Source organism: Cladophialophora yegresii (genome assembly GCF_000585515.1).
Source record: "Cladophialophora yegresii CBS 114405 chromosome Unknown aczIN-supercont1.3, whole genome shotgun sequence".
Lineage (NCBI taxonomy): Eukaryota > Fungi > Ascomycota > Eurotiomycetes > Chaetothyriales > Herpotrichiellaceae > Cladophialophora > Cladophialophora yegresii.
Window position 1 is genome coordinate 3,586,423 of NW_006913047.1, and position 18,979 is coordinate 3,605,401.

The following is an 18,979-nucleotide window of genomic DNA, read 5'->3' on the forward strand; positions in this document are numbered from 1 at the left end:
ATCCGGTACCATCACTCCCCATCCTACCCATCATACTCGATCTCGAAGCTCTGGGCGCTTCTTGCGTCATCGGCTTTGGACAACATCATCCTCAACACCCCATCCTTCAGACGAGCTTTTGAGCTGTTACAGTCAACCGGTCGGAGAAATGTGAAACTGCGGAGAAGGCGGCCGGTATGCCTTTCAGAGAGTAGGGTGAGACGGAAAGATGTTCGTCTGGAGAATGGAGGCGAGACGTGCTGGTTGTCTCATCGCGAGCGGCGTCACGGCCAGTGAGCCTATTGAGAAAGGGCTCCGCTAAGGCAGTGCAAATGATGCTTTGAGTTGATGCTGGCCCGAAAGACCCATCTGTAGGAGTTGAGGTACTGTCCTTCCTGTGTCCGTACTTTTTCTCTTTCCCCTTGGTGATGCGACCTTCTTCGAGTCGCCTCTCCTTTCCCTCATGCGTGGGAAATTCGGAACTCAGGGGTGCGAGGCCTTCGAAAAATGAGCCCCCACCTTCCCAAGCAAGATCCACTTCCTCAGTACTCCTCGCCTCAACCAATATACCCTGTGACCCTAATCTTCCGATCCTGATATCACTCGGATCATGGTTTCCCGGGAATTCGCCTTCGAGAAAATATGCCTGAGTAGTTTCTCTGACGGCAAAGCTCGGGAAGATGACGTGTGCAGAGTCGAAAATTAATGGGCGGACCCGGGCATGACCAGAAAGTTGGTTGTGGCTATGTTGTCTGTGCTGTTTGCCGCTGTGGGAATTGTGGCTGAAGACATTGTCCCGGTCGGCGGTAGTGAAGAAGTCCAGGACTGATCGGAGGGAGTGGCGGTGGTAGGGACCAGGGAGGTCAAATGTGACGTGGGGAGGTCTCAGGACCGTGTTCAGGTTCAATGGTGCCATTTCTCGTGGATAAACTTTGCACTTCGACCTTGGAGAAAACAGATGGGACAACGAACTCTTTTCTTTTGCTTTTACCTTGCTTGCGCGTTGCCTTTTCATCTCTTGATGTTCGATCCATGTGGAAACATCTGATCGTCAGGCACCACGTGATGTGCCGGGTGTTCTCACTCCACCTTGATTTTCAACATAGCGTTATGCTCCCGTTGAAGCTCGTGGCATGATAGCATGCCAAGCACTCGTTAAACGAGGTTATTGATGGCCGACTCTAAAAATTCCTGGAAGAGGTCAACCAAGATTGCAATACCCTCAAGCCTTAGTATCTAATGAAGAAGTAAGAAGCTCGAAGACACGAGTCTAAGACGACAAGAAGGGTTTTCAGCTCCTAACCGCTGTATGTGTGCGTGGCCGCCTGCTGGTTTTGTCGAAGCAGATCTGCTTCTGGGATCGTGGAAAGAGACAGTTGCATTCGTATATGCTTGTATGGCACCATATTTACTTGTTTTGATTGCTTGGCGCCAGCCTCGGGATGCCGCATCCAGCTTGATAGGCGAAATTCCGAGCGACTGCTCGTGCTGATTCCTGTATTTGTACCTCGTACACAACAAGCCAGCTCAGCCTAAGGCATGATGGAGCAGCGCGTGGCCTCAGAAATTAATCCGACGTGTAGGGCCCGGGGTCAGTAGATAAGTGTTTGCGGGCCGTACACTGACCATGATCTGTCTTCTTCAACAATAAACATAAGCAAACACTCCATGTCGGCCTTTCGAAGAACAGTCAAAGTCATAGTTATCGACATGCCATCGAATCCAAGCGAATTGCATACCATGTCGTCGCATGCCGAAGTCGCGGCTGCAGCTCTAGGCTCTGTCTATGCAGCCCACGAGCTCGGCAAAGCCGTCGCTGACAATGAAAAGGACGCCGGCGAGCACTATGCGAAAGCTGCTTTTGGTGCGACAGTTGCAGTGGGAGCTTTCCATATACTATCGAAGAAAAGGGCCCACGATGAAGACGACAGCAGTGAAGGCGAGGAAGATCATCACGAAGGTGGAAATCACAGTGGCGAACAATACCATCATCACCAGCACCACCGCCGGCACTCCCATGGTCACCCACGCCACAGTAGACACCTGCTGAAAAAGGCTGCTGGTGCTTATGCAATGGGAAAGGACCTTTAAGGAGACAAAGGCCACCATGTCGCCCATTTAATCGCCGAGACCATGGGTGCAGTGGCCGTGATCAAAGACATCAACCAGAAGAGAAAGGAGATTCAGGAGGAGTGATTTAATATTGATGGGTCAGGGGGAAAATTGCACTGAGCAAACAGAGGACAAAGCCAATCTCCAGCATTACGGTCAGCAGTTGACATAGAGAACGCAGATTGAATGCTAAGCGAATGTTGAATGAAGTTCGAGATTAGATTGATCGATGGGAGTTACATACTCCGTAATGACGCGGAGAAGAAGAGCTTGGCAAGAATATGGAGTTGCTTCCCGTGCTTCCCTTCCGAAACGCAGTCCATCTTCTTCTTACCCTATGACGCCAAAAGTTCGTTCTGAGCGACATATGAAATCCATCACCAGGTAGCGCTGAAGCACCACGACTACGAGAAGGGCTTTTAATGGTGCCGTGGTAACGCACACAGTAGAATACACCATATTCCCACGGCAGTCGTGTGAGAACGTATTCCTAGCCTCCCCGCTCCATGAGCTTCAGCTTCATGTACGATCATACCTTATGCAAGACCGTTGTCAAGCTAATGATCATCGTTCACTCTTTGCGCTCTGGCTCTGAAGTCTGGCCCTCGTGACCTCTCTCCACACTGCCATAAATGTCCGAGATACTTTACGCGTTCGGGAAACAAAGACGAATCATGGGGAAATAATCTCCCATTGGCTGGGCCTCCTTGAAAATCATCCGAAAGCTGTTTCGTTGTTCTAGGGTTGCTTGTTTGCACATTTTTCGTTGCTTCGGCCATTGCCATACGCGATCAAAACCGGGATCCCTCTGATTATGGTACTGTGTATGGGAATCCGTCGCTCGTGCCGTTTGTCTGCGGACGCATTAGCAGTCCGCCCCCAATGAAGGACTCTCATGCCCAGTCAATGGCCAGACGATTCCACAGCCGGCTCAGTGCCGGTTCACTTCGTCATATGGAAATGACGTTCTGCTGCTCCATCTCCAATCACTTCCCCTTTTGGTCGGGTGTTCCATCTCGAATAACATTGACTTTCGCTCTGGTCGCGACAGCCCTTCCACAACCAAAATCATGCAGCCGATCCTGCTCACCGTCCTGACTCCCCATTGACGTTAAAGCGGAAGGCACGTTCCGTCGCTGCACCGGAGAGGGCTTGTCGTGGAGAAGACGGAGGTTCGCTGTAACCTCGCTTGTGAGTTGGCTAGAAATTTCCTTTGCGTTGACTACCGCTGCATTTCATACTCGTCTGTCTTAGACTGCACCTTTAACTCCCCCGAGCTCTCCTTCCTCCAACTTGCTGGGCCTCCAGTCCTAAGGATCAATCGGCTTTCTCTATCACCAAGGCACGTAAGGGTCTGCCGTCAGAAGCAGCCACATCTGTCAGCAATGTCCAACCCTGGCGAATTCTCGGCTCGATCAAGTCTTTATAACGCTTCAACTCGCGGCCCTCCGAGGCATTTGAGACCGACTGGCACCCCTCTATCAACACCATTCTCTCTTGCAGGGCCGTTAGCAACGCGAAGTCCCACCCGACAATCGGACACCCACCAACAGGGAAGCCGTGGGAGCGATGATCGCTATCACTATGCCCCGAACCCCAGGACACATCCTGAGCCCATATTCAGCCTTGCCGAAACTTTCCCCCACAAGATCAGAACAGGCATGCGAAGAAGTTCGGCGTCCCGGCAGAAGGAAGATACAAGCATAGATCGTGAAACCTCGCACGACACGGCGAACCCGACCGGTACACGGCCTGCCCCACAGATTACAGTCACTCCCTCACGCAATGCACAGAAACCTGGTCGTCCAGATGACCTTCTTCGCACAGTGACAACTGCGAATGCATCAAGCTATGGCAGGGACGCCCAAGGGCCACATACCTTCGTACCTTCGCGCCAAACTCGGAGTAGCACCGATGCAAGCCATAGGCAGCAGGAGCTTGAGGACCAAAACATCAGTGCTCATGACAAGGCACGGGGCTCGCCGCCGTTGCCGAGTAGCGGGACCGCAGTTGATCCCGACAACGATTTTGCCACGGACCGGATGCAAGATCTAATCGTTGGCCGTGGCCTGGAGTATGCCGTAAGGGGTGGAGCGGCTGCCAATTCTGGGCTACGCTCTCGAGGAGACACGGCAGAATCGGGGGGCCATGGCCAAAATCTGCGTCGTGGTAGCCACGGATCAAGTTCAGAGACGTATAATTCTCATAGCGATCAATCGGGTTGGAAGGTTGCCCACCAACAACAAGAACCGCTATTCTTCAATTCATGGGGTCCCATCCGGCACAGGTTGCGGAAGCCGTTTGCGGAGTTCCTGGGCACGATGGTCTTCATGACAATCGGTCTCTGCGGTTCCATCACGCATATGAGCGCTGCTCGGAACGACAACGCTAGCTTGTTGATGGCATACCTCGCATGGGGATTTGGCGTCATGACGGCCATTTACATCGCTGGTGGCATCTCTGGCGCCCACATGAACCCAACGATTTCACTTGTGCTGGCAGTGTTCCGTGGCTTCCCCTGGCACGACTTCTGGCAATACCTTATCGCTCAGCTCCTCGGCAGCATAGCAGCTTCTGGGATTGCCTATGGGCTGTATCGTGATGCAATTGCCGACTTTGCCGGATCTAACATGTCCATCGCAGGTAAGTGTCCTCCCGCGTTAATGCAAAAGTTGCCAAACTCAACATGGTGTTCGCAGGCCCCGCATTCTGGACAGCACCACGGCCCGGCCTTAGCTCGGCCGCAGCGTTTTTCAACGAGTTCGTGGCGACCGCCATTCTAGCTGGGTCTGTCTTGGCGATGGGAGACGACGGAAATGCACCACCTGGGGCAGGCATGGCGGCGTTTGTTCTCGGTTTGCTGACGATTGCGTTGGAGATGGCATTTAGTTACAACACGGGTACTTGTCTCAACCCTGGACGTGACTTGGGTCCGCGACTCGTAACATGGTGGGCTGGATTTGGTAGTGTGCCCTTCACACTTGGTCACCATTGGTTCATCTGGGGACCGTGGATCAGTACTGTTCTGGGTGGACTCTTCGGCGCCTTCATTTACGATTCTATGATCTTCATTGGGGGCGAGAGTCCTGTGAACTACCCCTCTGAAGCGATTCGGGACCGTTTTCGCCCTGGCCTGTGGCCCGATTTGCGGGGAAAGTCGAGGACGGGAGGAGGGAATGATAAACAGGGGGATGCTATCGGCGATAAGGACATTGGGGTATGAGGTGGTACGCTCGTTGAGCTGGGAGATTAGTTTCGCAATGACTGCTGTGGCTTGCCTGTTGATGTGGATGCTTCTTTGTTTGTGGTCTTCGAGCTAGGAGCCTGGGGTATTTTTGGACAGAGGGTGTCTCTACGATATTGGCAGGCGAGGCTGAGAAAGGCTGGACATGTGATTGGCCAGAATACCGCAATAGGTACTCCTTCACGGCAGCTTTACCGAGCACTTTCTTATGTTCTCAGTTCGTCTAAGATAGTTGTTCTCGCCGTGGTCCGTAACTCATGCCTTTGGATGATGGCACCGGTAATGATGGCGTCGCCTTGGCTAACAGCGCTCTGGGTGATGAGATCGAGGCTTTGACCTCCATCTACGACGGCGACACCATCAACCTACAATCTCCGTTGGCCGTAGATACGAACACCACTGCGGTCCTCCGCCTCCCAGACTCAGGCATCTCCTTCCTCATCTCCTTTCCTCCCGAATACCCCGATGTGCCACCTCAGATCCTGGGCACGCAGGCTACAGGCGACCACTCAAGAAAAGGTCAAGGAGAGGTGGCAGTAAGCATCCTCCGGGACGTGCTCGGCCGAGTATACAACGAGGGGCAAGTCTGCCTGTTTGACCTCGTGGAGGAGGCGGGCCCTCTCCTGTCCGACGACCAACATCATGAGACCGACGACCAGCACCATGGCACGGCTGAAACTGCCGTTTACAAGGGATATACTCAAGACTACAGGTCCGCCTCACCTTCGCTCGCCTCGCATGGCCGCGCCGGTGAACCTAAACCTACCGTGACCAGCGTGACCTCGCAGCAGCAATATTCCTCTGACACTGCATCCCTAGGGGTAGCAGCACCACCACCACAATGGACCTTATCCGACGCCCTAACCGCCAGTAAGTCCACGTTCATTGCCCGCGCGTGCCCTGTACATTCCCTCGACGACGCACAACACGCCCTCGCCCATCTCGTGGCGAGTAACAAGAAAGTCGCACAAGCGACGCATAACATCTCGGCGTGGCGGATTAGGAGTAGTCGGGAGGCGTCTGTGGTATCCACGGCCACGTCCACCGAGATCGTCATCCAGGACTCCGACGACGACGGCGAGACCGCGGCGGGTAGCCGTCTGCTTCATCTGATGCAGTTGATGGATGCGTGGAACGTGTTGGTCGTGGTGAGTCGGTGGTATGGGGGCGTCAAGCTGGGGCCTGATCGGTTTAGGCTGATTAATCAGGTCGGGCGGGACGCGTTGGTCAAGGGTGGCTTCGTCAAAGACCAGAATGAACAGGGAGGAGGCAGCACCAAAGCGCGAGGAGGGAAGGGCAGGTGGAAGAAATGAGCTGTCAACCAAAGGATTGAACGAATGAACGCCCGACAAGTGGAGCGGGAGGGGACCAGACCGAGTTTGAGGCTGAGTTGGACTGGCAGAATGGGGACTCGGGTTGGGAGTCGTGAATGCCCGTGGTCTGACATGCTACGCTATGATCTGCTATGCGAGAAGTTGTGAGCTGATCCCGAGCGATCGACAAGTCAAGCCAAACTCGGCTTCTAGTCTGAGATGGAATGGCAGAACTTGGAACTTTGAGTTAGGCATTGGCCGTGATTGCCCGTGCTATGCTACGCCACGCCACGCTATGCGGCGCTATGCGAGACGTTGTGAGCTGATCCCTAGCAGACGATCTTATCAAGAAAATAGTCCTGGATCCAATGGTCGGGGCTGAATGGCTTGAACGGATCTCGGGCGGTTTACTGTCGAGCACGGCTGGACTGATCTGGTCTGAGCTCCTATGGCCTGGTCTTCTCTTCTCGTTGGCACCGTCCTGAACCGCCTGATGTCTCACCCGGGTTTTCCAAGCACAACCCAACACACGCCACAGCATGAGCATGAGCAAGCACAGCCCTTGTATATCCTCGACTTCTCCTCCTCTCAGGCTACCGCCAAATGCTCTCCAACTCAGCGGCCAAACCTATGCCAGATCCCGCGCCGTCCGTTCAAGACCCAACTGCGCTTATGGCGGAGGTCTTGGCGTACGGTGCGGCGCTCGTGGATCCGCATACTCTTATCTTCATCAGCGACCTTGGTCCCGAAGTCAACAAGGACGTTCAGGTCTCGCTCTTCAGGAGCCGCGCCGCTTCTCCTCCTACAAGTCGGCAAGGACCATGACCCATCCTCTTTCCAGCATGTCTCGTGGTTTACTGTATGGCTTCGTGCGCTTCTCCGACGGGGGCCGACCAGCAGCGTGCTCTTGATGAGAATGTATGGTGCTGTCGGTTCTTCTCGCCACGACCAGTTCACCGACTAAAAGGATGAGTCTGTGGACGACGGAACTTCTACTCGTACCTTTCCCAGTACCACTACATGTACCAGCACCAGGACCGCATCCATCCCAACCCGGTAGCTAAAGCAGGACCGCGCTGAGCCATCCCGCCATGCATGTCCCTTCGGGCTGCAAACTCAACTTGTAGATGAAGATCGACTGTCCCTATTCCCCCACTAAACACGGCATCAAACATGCGGTGCAGGTAGTGTCAGAGTTCGGGAGACGCGAGTCGATAGTCAAGCTACAGTATGTCGCGCCATGGGCGAGCGATACGTTCGAGTCGATTGACGCTGATTGTGTACAAACATATTAATTAGTGGGTATAGACATAATCTATCTATGTACTCCGTACCTAGGTAACATATATATATAACATACTACGGAGTATGGATAGCCTATATCATGAACACACAATGGGAAAATACCGGGTCTTCATGGACGGGGAATACGGGTATCCTTGACGCACTCCTACTCCAGACAGTCCGTATGAGATGGGACTCTTTTATTTCCGGCCGGTTCTGCCTCGCTCGGCTCGAAACTTCCAGGTCCCCGCTTGGCCGGAGTGCAGGGAGCCGCGTTCCTTACTGCAGCTCGATAAAGATCACCGACGATAGTTGCTAGGCGAGGCATCTAATCTTATAGATGTAGATACGAGTATAAGATCTAATTAAATGTATGGATCACACTATACATTGCGCGCTGCATTCTGCATTCTGCACTACCCTAGCCAAGCGAGCGCCTGTTCGTCACTTATGTATATTCAAACATCGACTGGGCCGGAACCCGTGTTCTGCGGTATCAGTCCAAGTCTTAACCACTGATGCCTCTCGCCCCGGCAGCCCGCCTGGCACCTTCGGCAGCCCTTCTCATCCTCAAATTGCCTTGCATCTCCACCTCCAGGCCACCTCTCTTCCCAATTTTGATATACTCACTAGGAAGTCCGAAATCGGGTGTCCCGCCCAACGTGCCGAAGATGTCGCCAATGTAATTCTTCGGCGCGATGCCTTTTGAAAACGTGCTGTTCCAGCCATCGAGAATCCCGTCCACGACCTTCACACCAGCAATGTAGATGTTCTGAATGGCGGGTCCGAAACCACCTTGGTTGACGTACAGAAGGTTCTGGATCTCCGAAACTCCGGGGGGAGGTCGGTCAAAGTCACTGGCCGTGCGCATGACGATGACGCGGGAAAACTCCGTGAGGTTCTTCTGCGCGGCACGCATGATGGCTTCGAGAGTGGCGTTGTCTTCCTGGGCCGTCGTGCAATATATGCCTGATCCGTTGGTCCAGATGTTGGTCGTGTTTGCGAAGGCTTCGGACAGGCGCGTACCGGAGAAATAAACGTCCGAGGTCGCGACGTCACAGCCCAGCACCGAGGGACCTTCCGCTCCGGCGGCGTAGGCGGATGCAGCGGAGTACTTGGCGCGGTAGGCTATGGAGGCTTGGGAGTCGTTGAGTTTGACGCCAGAGGCGAAGCTGATGGCCACGTCGCGGAGGGCTTCGTTGACTTCGAAGACTTCGGTGCCGTAGATCCTGTTCGTGGTGTTAGGGTTGCTACGCGGAAAGCTCGGGGAGCACTCACGTTTGCGGGTAATCGTCCGGCGCTGTCACGCCAAATGGGATGTATCCTGTTGTAAAGTTGTCGGGCACATCTCTCATGTCGAACTCATACTGCAGGGCCACCTGAACCGCATATTTGGCAAACGTCACAGACCCGAGGGTCGCGACTTCGGGGTTGACGCCAGCAATGCCGGCCACCAGGAAGTAGGACTTGGTGAGGTTGAATTCGGGGCTTTGCACAAAGGCCGTGATGGTCGAGGCTGCATTGATCTCGGACTCGCCGGTGATGACCTGGCAGACGTTACCACTGGCCGTGCAGTGCACTTCGGGGAAGAGCGGTGATAGACCGGGCACAGTGATATTCAGCGCGAGAAGATGGTACTTCTTGCCATACCACACCTCTGCCTCTGGAGCAAACATGCTGATTATGACCACCTTGGGGGAGATGGGGGCGGCGCGCTTGAGGACATCGCTCCGTGCCTCCACTGGATTTCCCCATGTGAATGATACCAGATTTGTTGCTGCAAGGAAGAGAAAGTTCACTGCGCACGAGACACGCATGGTGGCTGTAGATGCAATACCACCCGAAGTGCACAAGACTTTTGCTCCACGCACGACCACGCAAGCAAGCAGACGAAACGGACGCAGGAACACCAACTCGAGCAAGGGCAGTTCCTACCTTTTGAGCAGGGGCAAAGCTTCTAGCTCTCATAGAGCTCGGGAGCTTCACGACCATCACTGCAGCATCTTCGCTAGCCTCGTGGAGTACCACGTACAAGCTGCTCGTTTAGGTAAGTCCTAAATGGAAAGACCCTATCAAGTCCACCAGAGCCATGTGGATTGATGGTAGTGATGATGAGCTGCAGCATCAGGCTGCGTATCTCGTAGGTGGAAGCTGTACTCCGTACCCTGCGCTGAAGCTTCGTGGGGAAGACCAAGCAACTGGCTACCTGGAGCTTGTCCATGTGGATAGCGGGTGTTATCTCTGTGGCGACGTGTATTTGAATTGAATGAGCGTCGACGGCCTGGTTCTGGATGGGAGCAAATGCGGTCTTAGCAGCATGGTGAACGTCACGTTAGCGCCATCTCGTTATCTTTGCGCAGGTTCGACAGCGATTAGAAGCTGGCTATGCCCATCGAGGCATAATGCGGCCCCGTTGCGAGATAATGCAGGCAGCAAAGAGAGCGACATTTGATGCGAGCTGTCGTCTCGCTAAGCTGAGAGGATATCTTGTTTTTGCAGTGTTGTTGCAGCACGAGGCTGAGCTGAGACATCGTTAAGGGCAGGAAGAGGCCGCCGGAGTCTCCGCGGCATGAGCAGCTCGGCGTTCAGGAACGAGTTGCTGGCTTCTGCTTGCTTCGGCGTTGACTGACAAACAGAAACCGAAGACGCACGCGACAGGCACAAGCGAGAGAAAGAGAAAAATGGTCGGCCAGTAACGAAGCTTCGATAAGCGATGCGCTAGGCCTTACATGGCAGCTAGTACGTCATGTCGAGCTAGGCGCGTTAATGTACGGAGCAGGTGCATGCCGGTGCCACGCTGGGGGAAGGGAGGAGGGGTGCAAGGTTAGGACGGAATACTTAGCTCCTCGTTTTCTCGCCTGATAAGAGATCAGAAGTGCGGGCGGTGCCATGCGCGGTGCGACCAGCATTCTTATATCGTCCCAGCGACTTCGTGTACGGGTCAGGTCGAGCCCGGGAAGCTCATGCCGACGAGGACCGCCCTCTGCTCAATGTGCCCATGCGCGTAGCTCAACCCACACACCCCTCCCGGCTCCAGCATCAACTCCAGCCTTGCGCCCATTTCAAATTGTAACCACCTCTTGACGAATGCTCTCAGTATGTGACCATGTGCAACTACGAGGACATCCCTTTCCGGATCGCCTGTTTCCAATGCTTGCTTGTGGACAGACGTAATTTGCGAAATCACCGCGTCGAGGCGTTCTTGCACCTGTGCCGCTGACTCTCCTCCGTCCCCTTCACATCCGTCTCGCCAAATATCCCACGCTCGGTCGGTGTCGAGACCTCTCGACCTGCGGAGTTCTTGAATCTGATGGGTATAGAGGCCCTCGTAGTCGCCGTAACCCCATTCTGCAATCTCCTCGGTGACATTCAGTTTACTTTCGAGCGTTCTCCTAGTGGCAGAGTCTTGGATCTGCTCTAGTAGGATTTCGAGTGTTCGTCGTGCGCGTTTTCTAGGACTGCAGATGATCGATGTGAGCTTGCTGGGGTCGATCAACCGTCCACCACCGAAGACAACCGAGGCTGTTTGGCGGATTTTCTCTTCGCCTTCGGGTAGGAGAGGGATGTCACTGATTCCGGTGTAGCGGCCGTTACGGGACCATTCCGTTTCGCCTAGGGAGGAGTGGCTTGTGTAAGTTGAAAAGACAGGGTGCCAGCAACGACAGCAACGACTCTTTAGGAGAAGGCAGCGACAGCTGGTTCCAAGTCCAGAGAATTCCGAATGACCTGGGGTGCATGAAAATCTTACCGTGGCGTATCAGGAACAATCGAGGTGTGGCCGCATCTTTGTCTGACATGTTTGTCTGATGGACCCGTCAAGATAGCAGGCCCAACACAGAAGCAATGGTAGCTGCTTGATACTCAGGCCAGTAACAATGCAATGAAGAAGTTGACAAACGTCAGGAAGCCCGCAGCAAGAGGTATGCTCACTCTCGCATGAGTGATCATGTTGAGATGAAAAGAAAATGGAGACTGAAGCCAATATTCGAAACCCACGCTGAGTCATCAACAGTCCACGCCAGCAGGCGCTCAATTAGACAGGTACCTACCACAACCCGTGCTGTGTATCTTTGCAAGCATAACCAGCCTCATCCATGCCCTCATACTAGATCATGACGTCGGCTATCGAAGCTGTTGGCATGGTGAGCTTGTGTTCTGGGTGTACAGAGCGCGGCTTTGAAGTGCTTTTGTTTCAATGGAGTCAACCTGCTTCGGGTCAGGAACATTTGGTCGAGAACTCATCTCGCTGCGTAGAGTGCTTATAGGAAAATAAGTGGCTCTCCGCCGACTGTTCTACAGGGAAGAAGGAATTTATTACGAGATGCTGCACTTGGCGCGAATCCATATACCATCCACTCCATGTTCTACTGCATCATTGTGGGCTCCATTCGTCCAGCAGCCATAGGGCTTCCAACCCACTTTAGTAATACTTAGTAACAGATCCAGCAGAAATCGCCCGAGAGGTCGAACCAAGCGATTGAGGAGCCGAGAACCGAGTAATGAAAGAATCATGCTCACAGAGAGCTCGAGAGGGACCATCTACTCCGTCGCGTGGCGATGGCACGTCTTTCATTTGGTAGCGCTCGAAACTCTCACTACGTTGCTGGATCCGGCGACTCTGGGACAAACAGAGAATGAGATAGCCAAAGGCCGCAAGTTCATCGCCCAAGGTCGCTGTCGTCCTGTTCGGCCAATGCTCAATGCGATACGCCCTTGCGATCCCGGTTTCGTAACCCGTAACCCAGACAATGCGACACATGCTATGCTTGTTCCGTCATAAATTACTTTACAGCCCAGAAATCCGCCGAATATCGTAAAGGTCGTTGCCAGACACACGAACGAAGATCCAAACTCGTCAAGTGCTCACACTTTTATCAATCATCCAAGTCTTCCCGTTCGCTTCCTCCTCGACGATGAAAGCCTCCTTGGCGTACTCGTAAATCGGCCGATACGCCGGCCAAAGAGACCGAGCCTCGTCCGTCAATTTGCCGGCTTTGGCTTTACGCCCCTCGCTGCTGTTTCTGCCCGGCGTGATCGTCTCATTGCTGCCCTTGCGGCGGGTATCGTAGTCGAAATCCGGCCCGGGGAAGTAAGGCGCATTGTATTGTCCGAACAGGATTTCGATGCCGGCGAGCTGTTCGCGATAACCATTGGGAACAGGGACCTTGACCTCAATGTGTTTGTCGAAGACGTATTTGCACGGCCGTTCCAGAGCCTTTTCAAAGGCTTGACAAACTTGGATAGGCGTGAGCAACTCAAATGCTAAGGCGATCCTAGTAATGCGGAGTGTCAGATCTAAATCTCCTTCAAGCTCTCGTGGCACCTGAAACGGTCATGATCGACCGCCAATTTTCAACGCGCTTTCATTTGTTGGCTCGTGGTGAAGAACCCAGGACGGAAAACTCTGTAAAATGGGACAAAGGACGCAGTGCAAACATACCTATGTCCATTCCACTTGCTCGGGCCATCCTTGAAAATCTGCAACACTGCCGGCCCAACGTCGTGTTCTGCGTCTAGCCAAGGTAGTTTGGTATCTGGATGAAAAGGTGCGCGCCATTCTAGCCTTCCATTGTCCTTGAAGTCCATGCAGAACAGAGGATACGGTAAGCTCGTGAAGTTGTTGTTGTAGATTCCCGCGTAGACAAAGGTTGACGGGAGGCCAAGCTGCCGGATGTAGTTTTCGACTGTGAACTTGCAAGCCCATTGCGGCAGAGCCGGCCAGTGTGGGTTGTGTATGGAATGGTCGGGCATGCTGCTGTAGATGAAATGATGGATGTTCCGCTTCTTGGCCGCATTGGCTAGAGCCTTGCCGATTTTGATCTCATCGCCGCCGAGGGGATTGGTGTTGATGAACGCTATCTGTGCGCCCTCGAATATGGTGTCGATAAGGACCTGGTTGTTCAACAATGGCCCCTCGAACAGGGCGACATTGGGGAACTCGGAGAGCTCCTCAGCGACCAACCCTTGCAACGAGTGGACTTGCGCCCGGACGGCATAACCCAGAGCCGCCACTGCTCGGATGACCGACGCCGCTTGACGACCAGTACCGTTGACGAGGGCGATAGTCTTGCTCTTGTTTGGCATGTGGCAGTCTATGCCTCGTGCCGTGAGAGCCAGAGGCCTGCGGCTGAGAATGGGACGGGAAAGACAGACTTGGTATATCGCCCGAGGACAAAAACGCGATATAGTAAATTGCGCAAAAGAAGTGAACAGCAGCTAAAATCCACGGATTTGATGATCCTTGCAGCGGCCCGGAGAATGAATAGAAAGACAGAAGAGAAGGAGCGACCACATTGTAAGTTTCCCACACAGTGGGAAGGAATCATGAGAATGGCCATACCGCCGTATTGGGCAAGAGAGTCAGTCACTGGGACTCCGTGCGCCAGTCCGGTCTGCACATTCGAGGACCATTGGCCTGAGCGAAATTGTGCGACTGTGTGTGAAAAAAGGTCTATCACCGCCAAACCTGATGCAGCTTATCCTTTACGTAACCGGGGACAAAGGTAGTAGCGGGTGTCCGGGCCCATGTTGAGCACGACATTTCAAAACGCTTCCTGTGTGTCTGATGCGCCGTTGAGGAATCATATCCCGAATCCGTCAACGTCGAAGCCGCCTGGATTTGCTGAGGGGGTAAGACCAGAGAGACAGGAGGCAATGACGGTTGCCAGCCGAATTGCGCTCCCTCCATGGCTATGTCAGGCACACGCCGCCAAATCAAATGCGGGGGAAGACCAGGTCTATTGAAAAGGCGGGGAGAGTGGCAACCAGCGCCAGCAGGGTCAGCCGGCTCCCTGGCTCGTGTAGTTAACTCTGGGCCAAGGCCATCGGGAACGGCATAAGTGTCTCACGGCCACGATCGCTTAGGGGCCGGCCAGGTGGTCCGGGTGCATACGCAGTAGTCCCACTGAGATGTCGGTGACGAGATAATTTGGCTGTGGTGGGTACCAAAGCTGGGCGTCGTCAATCCTCACTCCGGGCACCTCCGCGGCCCCATTGCGCTGAACTTTCCCCTGCCTATCATGCCATGGTGCTGTTGGCAGAGGTCCTCGAAAAATGACGTGTCGCCCATTCGTACGGGCGACTTGCTCGTAACTTGACGATTTTGGCCGTGGAAGATGCATTGAAACTCGTCCCATAATGCCACGAGGGGTGGACGCACACCGAGCTAAACATCTGATGATCTTGCATGGCAGGCTAGGGGCGTTTTAGCCTGCGGTATGGTCCACAAATCCAACGGGTGCAGAAAGCACACCTGGGTGAACCCATGTGCCGATACCGCTGCGTTGTGGTTGAGATGCCACGGATAGGGATTGCCGTGCTCCAAGGTCCTCACCTTCACCAGCCGCTCCAGGCCACTTAGAGCGCCTCCAGGCCGGCTGCCTTCCATACATCTGGTCTTTGGCTGGCGTGGAGTCTAGCCGTCTCCAACTCTTCGGCGTGGAGATGTCCGCCCGCCTGCCGTAAGAGCAAAACATGCGGTAAGAGACCTGCGTTGGCGGCAAGAAAGAGTGGTGTCCTGCCTGATCCAGTGTGATTTCGGATGTGTACCCTGTGAAGGTCGGTCAGCTTGTACGAGAAGTGGCGGGGGAAAGTTCGAATGCAAGGACTTCTCCAGACTTACGATGCACCAAGGGATAGAAGGTGCCGAAGGACGGCCAGGCTGGGACCCGTCGCGGCGAGATGGACCGGCGTATTTCCAGAGTAGTCAGCACGGTTCATGAGTTGGCTGTCGTTGCGAAGCAGGTCTTTCACTTTCTCGACATCTCCGCTTGCGATCGCATAGGCGATAGCTGTGAGCTGGGCAACAGGCGACGAAAGTTCGCCTGTAGGGTGTCTGAAGATAGTACCCGCGTGCTCGGAGAGCTCGCCGCGAATTGAGATTGCCATGCCTTTGGCCACTGAATCTGGTGTGGCTCCAGGTAATCCCAGCAGATACGATAGCTTGGTCAGCGCAGCTTCGCTCGTCATATCACCGCCAGCGACGACTCCTGCACGCCCAAGAACCATTCCCGGCGCATACAGGGGATTGACACTCCCGGTCAAGCATTGAGTGATGTTCACAATCACGATGCCGCGCTGCACGGCCTCGGTGATGACCTGAGTGAGTTTGTTATCATGCCCGCTTGGAGCATTCCCAGCACCAAACGTCTCGAGGACGAGGCCTTGCAAGCCTTCGGTCCTCAGCACCGAGTCCACCATGCTAGGTTTGATACCTGGAAAAATGCGCAAACAAGCGACGTAATGAATCTGGAGGTTCGCCTGCACGCTGAATGGCTCCAAGGACGTTGACCTTGTGACCAAACTCCATTCCACGTTGGTATCGATCGCAGAGATTTTGGCCAAGGGAGGAAAGTTGGGGGACGCAAATGCGTCGAACGCGCTTGCCGACACCTTTGTTGTTCTGTTGCCCCGAAACAGCGTGGAGTTGAAGCAGAGGCAGACCTCGGGGATCATGAAGTGCCCTGCGATATCCAAGGAGTCGAGAAGATTTTCCATAGCATCGTTCTTGCGTTCTGAGAACGGCACCTGGGAACCTTTTGGCCGTTAGCTCAATCAACGCCATGCACAGCTCCCCATTGTGCTACAGAGTCCCCCACGAGCAGCACGCCGGAGGCCTCCTGACGTTGCGGGAGCCAGCTTGGGGTGAAGGTACAGCTGACGGGGCAGCTTGCAGGTGACATGTTCTATGGACCAACGTACCAGTGAGTATTACAGGCTTGCCCAAGTTCTGCAACATGAAGCTCAGAGCCGAACAGGTGTAGGCGAGACTGTCCGTGCCGTGAAGCACGACGAATCCGTCGAACAGCTTGTAGTTTCGGAATATCGTTTGCGCAATCTCGGCCCATCCTTGGCTGTCGATGGACGACGAGTCGAGCAGTTCCTCGAACTCAAGTACAGCATATCTACAGAGAAGTCAGCAAGGTAACGGCCGACGTCACGCTCTCACAGCCAGCTGCTATGGGCAAAGTGACGATACTGGCTCAGCGGTGAAAGCCCCTGACTTGCCGGACCCGTTTCCCATATACGCTCGTTGGCGTCCGCAAGCTCTGCAATTCGCCCAGGCCGTCGGGCCCGTCGTGCAACCTCACTTCCATGGGGTCATGGATCTCTCCGTCGTTGAATTCCGGCCTCGGCGCCATGCATCTCTCCAAGAAGTTCCGCGCCGGGACGAGGCCGTTGGGAGATTTCTGCATACAGATGGTACCTCCCGTCATGATGATCAGGACCCGAGCCTCGGGGATATGACCAGTGGTGGAGATATTGCTCATCACTGCTGCGAGGTTAGTAGCGTTGCAAGAGTCGATTCGTGCAACATACTCCGGGTCAGGGCCATCTCGCCCTCCAGGTCTGTTTCTGGTCAGAAACGCACATCCGGTGAGCGGTAACTGACCTGCTGTCCTATCTATCTCCATCTTCTGGCTCGACCCTGACGTAAGTCGTCGTGACCGGTTCATGGCTGTGCTAAATCTTACCAAAAGTTTAATATATCACGACCCCGACCAGTGAAGAGATTTTTTGCTTCGCTGGGCAAACCATTCGATGCGCGTTACTCCGAGCCCCTGGTAGGGCTCACAGGGGCAAACGTGTCTGTGACTCGCGTACCAACGGTTTTTGGCGAGGTACTTCGGCACGCCAGAAGCAGCTTCCCGGAGAGGCTTTCAATTGGCTGGCCACTTCTAGAAGACTTGGAGTGCTACTGTGGTACAAGTCCTTCATCCCTTGCTGGAATTGCGCTCTCGTTTCGACTTCTTGCAACAGCTTCAGTAGCACAAGCCAGAACTTTCCATTCAGGGCACGCCTGGAAACCCCGATTGCAGGGAATAACGGTTACCGCGGGCGTCGGCTATCTTAGTGTGCCAAGTCGAGCCGAAGATGCCTTTCAAGTCATTTTAGGTGTTCTCGATGACTTCCTTTTCTCTTCCCCCATGGAAATGTGCTCTTCCCAGTCCAGAGGTCCATGTTGCGGTTTTCCCGCAGATTCCGTCGGCTCTCGCCCACATCCTGGCTGAATTGATCTTTGCTGGGTGCCCACGTTGATTGAGAACACGAGGGCCACTGTGGCCATAAGCGAACCTCGCTCATTGGTGACGCAAGGGATGGTTGGATTTATCACCTTCTAGCAACATGGCCGCGGCCCGTGACATGTCAAAGCAGGTATCCTGCCTGACTCTGGAACTTTGCTCAGAAGGGCCCTTTCCAATCGCATCTGTTTGTTCATTTCCGAAACTGTACACTGGCGGAGATTAGCGTGCGGCATCTTGCACTAACGATGACAAAGACATGGCATGGCACACGTGCAACAACAAAGGAACTAAAGGCAAGCGACGCGTGAGGCGCAGAACTTCTTCCTGTGCATTGCATCTTGCAGTCCCATTGCGCAGAGAGGAGCAAGGCAACCAGCAGGAATTGAGATTTCAGCTGGATTTCAATCCATGGTTCTGCACCGGCGATGGATCCCCGACGCTGGATTTCCAAGCAGCGGGCACAAAGCAGTTGAGGTCAGGTGCAAATGGATCACCACGCCTGTAAGAGGAGTAGATGAGGTTGGTGAAGCAGCCTTTGTTGAGCATCTGGTCCTTAGGTGCGATGCTACGCTCATTTCTTTGTGGATTTATTCTTGTCACCTCCTGTTGTGTGCTCCAGAACAACGTCCGCTCATTCAACTTCCCACGAGGTAGTTTGTCGCAGTTTGGCTGCGAACACATACCCTCAGAGAACTGGCAAGCTGGCTGCCCAGAGCATACATAGCTGAGACGAACGAGACGAACGATATTCGCTGTACCCTTATTTGTGTGCGGCGCTAGGTCGGCTTCTTGGCGGCAGCGCAGCGGCAGGGAGATCCCAAGGCGACAAGGACTTCACGGTGGCCTGCGAGTATTGTGACGACCTGGTGAAGAGAACAGTGGTCGACAAAGAAGGCTCGAGGAGTGAAGTTGGGGTCGCGATCACCACATTTTGGCGGTAAGTGAACCACGGCGCTTTCCCTGCTCCCGCATTCTCTTGCTCACTTTGCCAGTTGATCCCTCACCTACCGACTCATCTTCGT

General features: G+C 54.2%; 7 protein-coding genes across 7 annotated transcripts; 2 read left to right on the forward strand and 5 right to left on the reverse strand.

The window, feature by feature from the left end:
* Positions 1 to 106: 106 nt before the first annotated feature.
* A1O7_05035 (uncharacterized protein) lies at positions 107 to 895 on the reverse strand (the record flags this gene model as incomplete). The annotated part of the gene is made up of 1 exon (XM_007759045.1): positions 107 to 895. One exon carries the CDS (start codon positions 893 to 895, stop codon positions 107 to 109), a length of 789 nt encoding a protein of 262 aa, XP_007757235.1.
* Positions 896 to 4,412: 3,517 nt separating this feature from the next.
* A1O7_05036 (uncharacterized protein) lies at positions 4,413 to 5,314 on the forward strand (the record flags this gene model as incomplete). Its single annotated transcript, XM_007759046.1, has 2 exons — positions 4,413 to 4,734; positions 4,791 to 5,314. The coding sequence occupies 2 exons, from the start codon at positions 4,413 to 4,415 to the stop codon at positions 5,312 to 5,314; spliced, it is 846 nt and encodes a 281-aa protein (XP_007757236.1).
* Positions 5,315 to 5,592: 278 nt separating this feature from the next.
* Positions 5,593 to 6,648, forward strand: A1O7_05037 (uncharacterized protein; the record flags this gene model as incomplete). The annotated part of the gene is made up of 1 exon (XM_007759047.1): positions 5,593 to 6,648. The coding sequence occupies one exon, from the start codon at positions 5,593 to 5,595 to the stop codon at positions 6,646 to 6,648; it is 1,056 nt and encodes a 351-aa protein (XP_007757237.1).
* Positions 6,649 to 8,440: 1,792 nt separating this feature from the next.
* On the reverse strand, positions 8,441 to 9,749 carry A1O7_05038 (uncharacterized protein; the record flags this gene model as incomplete). Its single annotated transcript, XM_007759048.1, has 2 exons — positions 8,441 to 9,161; positions 9,211 to 9,749. 2 exons carry the CDS (start codon positions 9,747 to 9,749, stop codon positions 8,441 to 8,443), a joined length of 1,260 nt encoding a protein of 419 aa, XP_007757238.1.
* Positions 9,750 to 10,873: 1,124 nt separating this feature from the next.
* A1O7_05039 (2,3-bisphosphoglycerate-dependent phosphoglycerate mutase) lies at positions 10,874 to 11,729 on the reverse strand (the record flags this gene model as incomplete). The annotated part of the gene is made up of 2 exons (XM_007759049.1): positions 10,874 to 11,544; positions 11,681 to 11,729. The coding sequence occupies 2 exons, from the start codon at positions 11,727 to 11,729 to the stop codon at positions 10,874 to 10,876; spliced, it is 720 nt and encodes a 239-aa protein (XP_007757239.1).
* Positions 11,730 to 12,787: 1,058 nt separating this feature from the next.
* A1O7_05040 (nitrogen metabolite repression protein nmrA) lies at positions 12,788 to 14,016 on the reverse strand (the record flags this gene model as incomplete). Its single annotated transcript, XM_007759050.1, has 2 exons — positions 12,788 to 13,205; positions 13,373 to 14,016. 2 exons carry the CDS (start codon positions 14,014 to 14,016, stop codon positions 12,788 to 12,790), a joined length of 1,062 nt encoding a protein of 353 aa, XP_007757240.1.
* A 1,272-nt stretch (positions 14,017 to 15,288) lies between these two features.
* On the reverse strand, positions 15,289 to 17,201 carry A1O7_05041 (L-asparaginase; the record flags this gene model as incomplete). The annotated part of the gene is made up of 4 exons (XM_007759051.1): positions 15,289 to 15,481; positions 15,554 to 16,466; positions 16,633 to 16,819; positions 16,935 to 17,201. 4 exons carry the CDS (start codon positions 17,199 to 17,201, stop codon positions 15,289 to 15,291), a joined length of 1,560 nt encoding a protein of 519 aa, XP_007757241.1.
* Between the last annotated feature and the right edge of the window lie 1,778 nt (positions 17,202 to 18,979).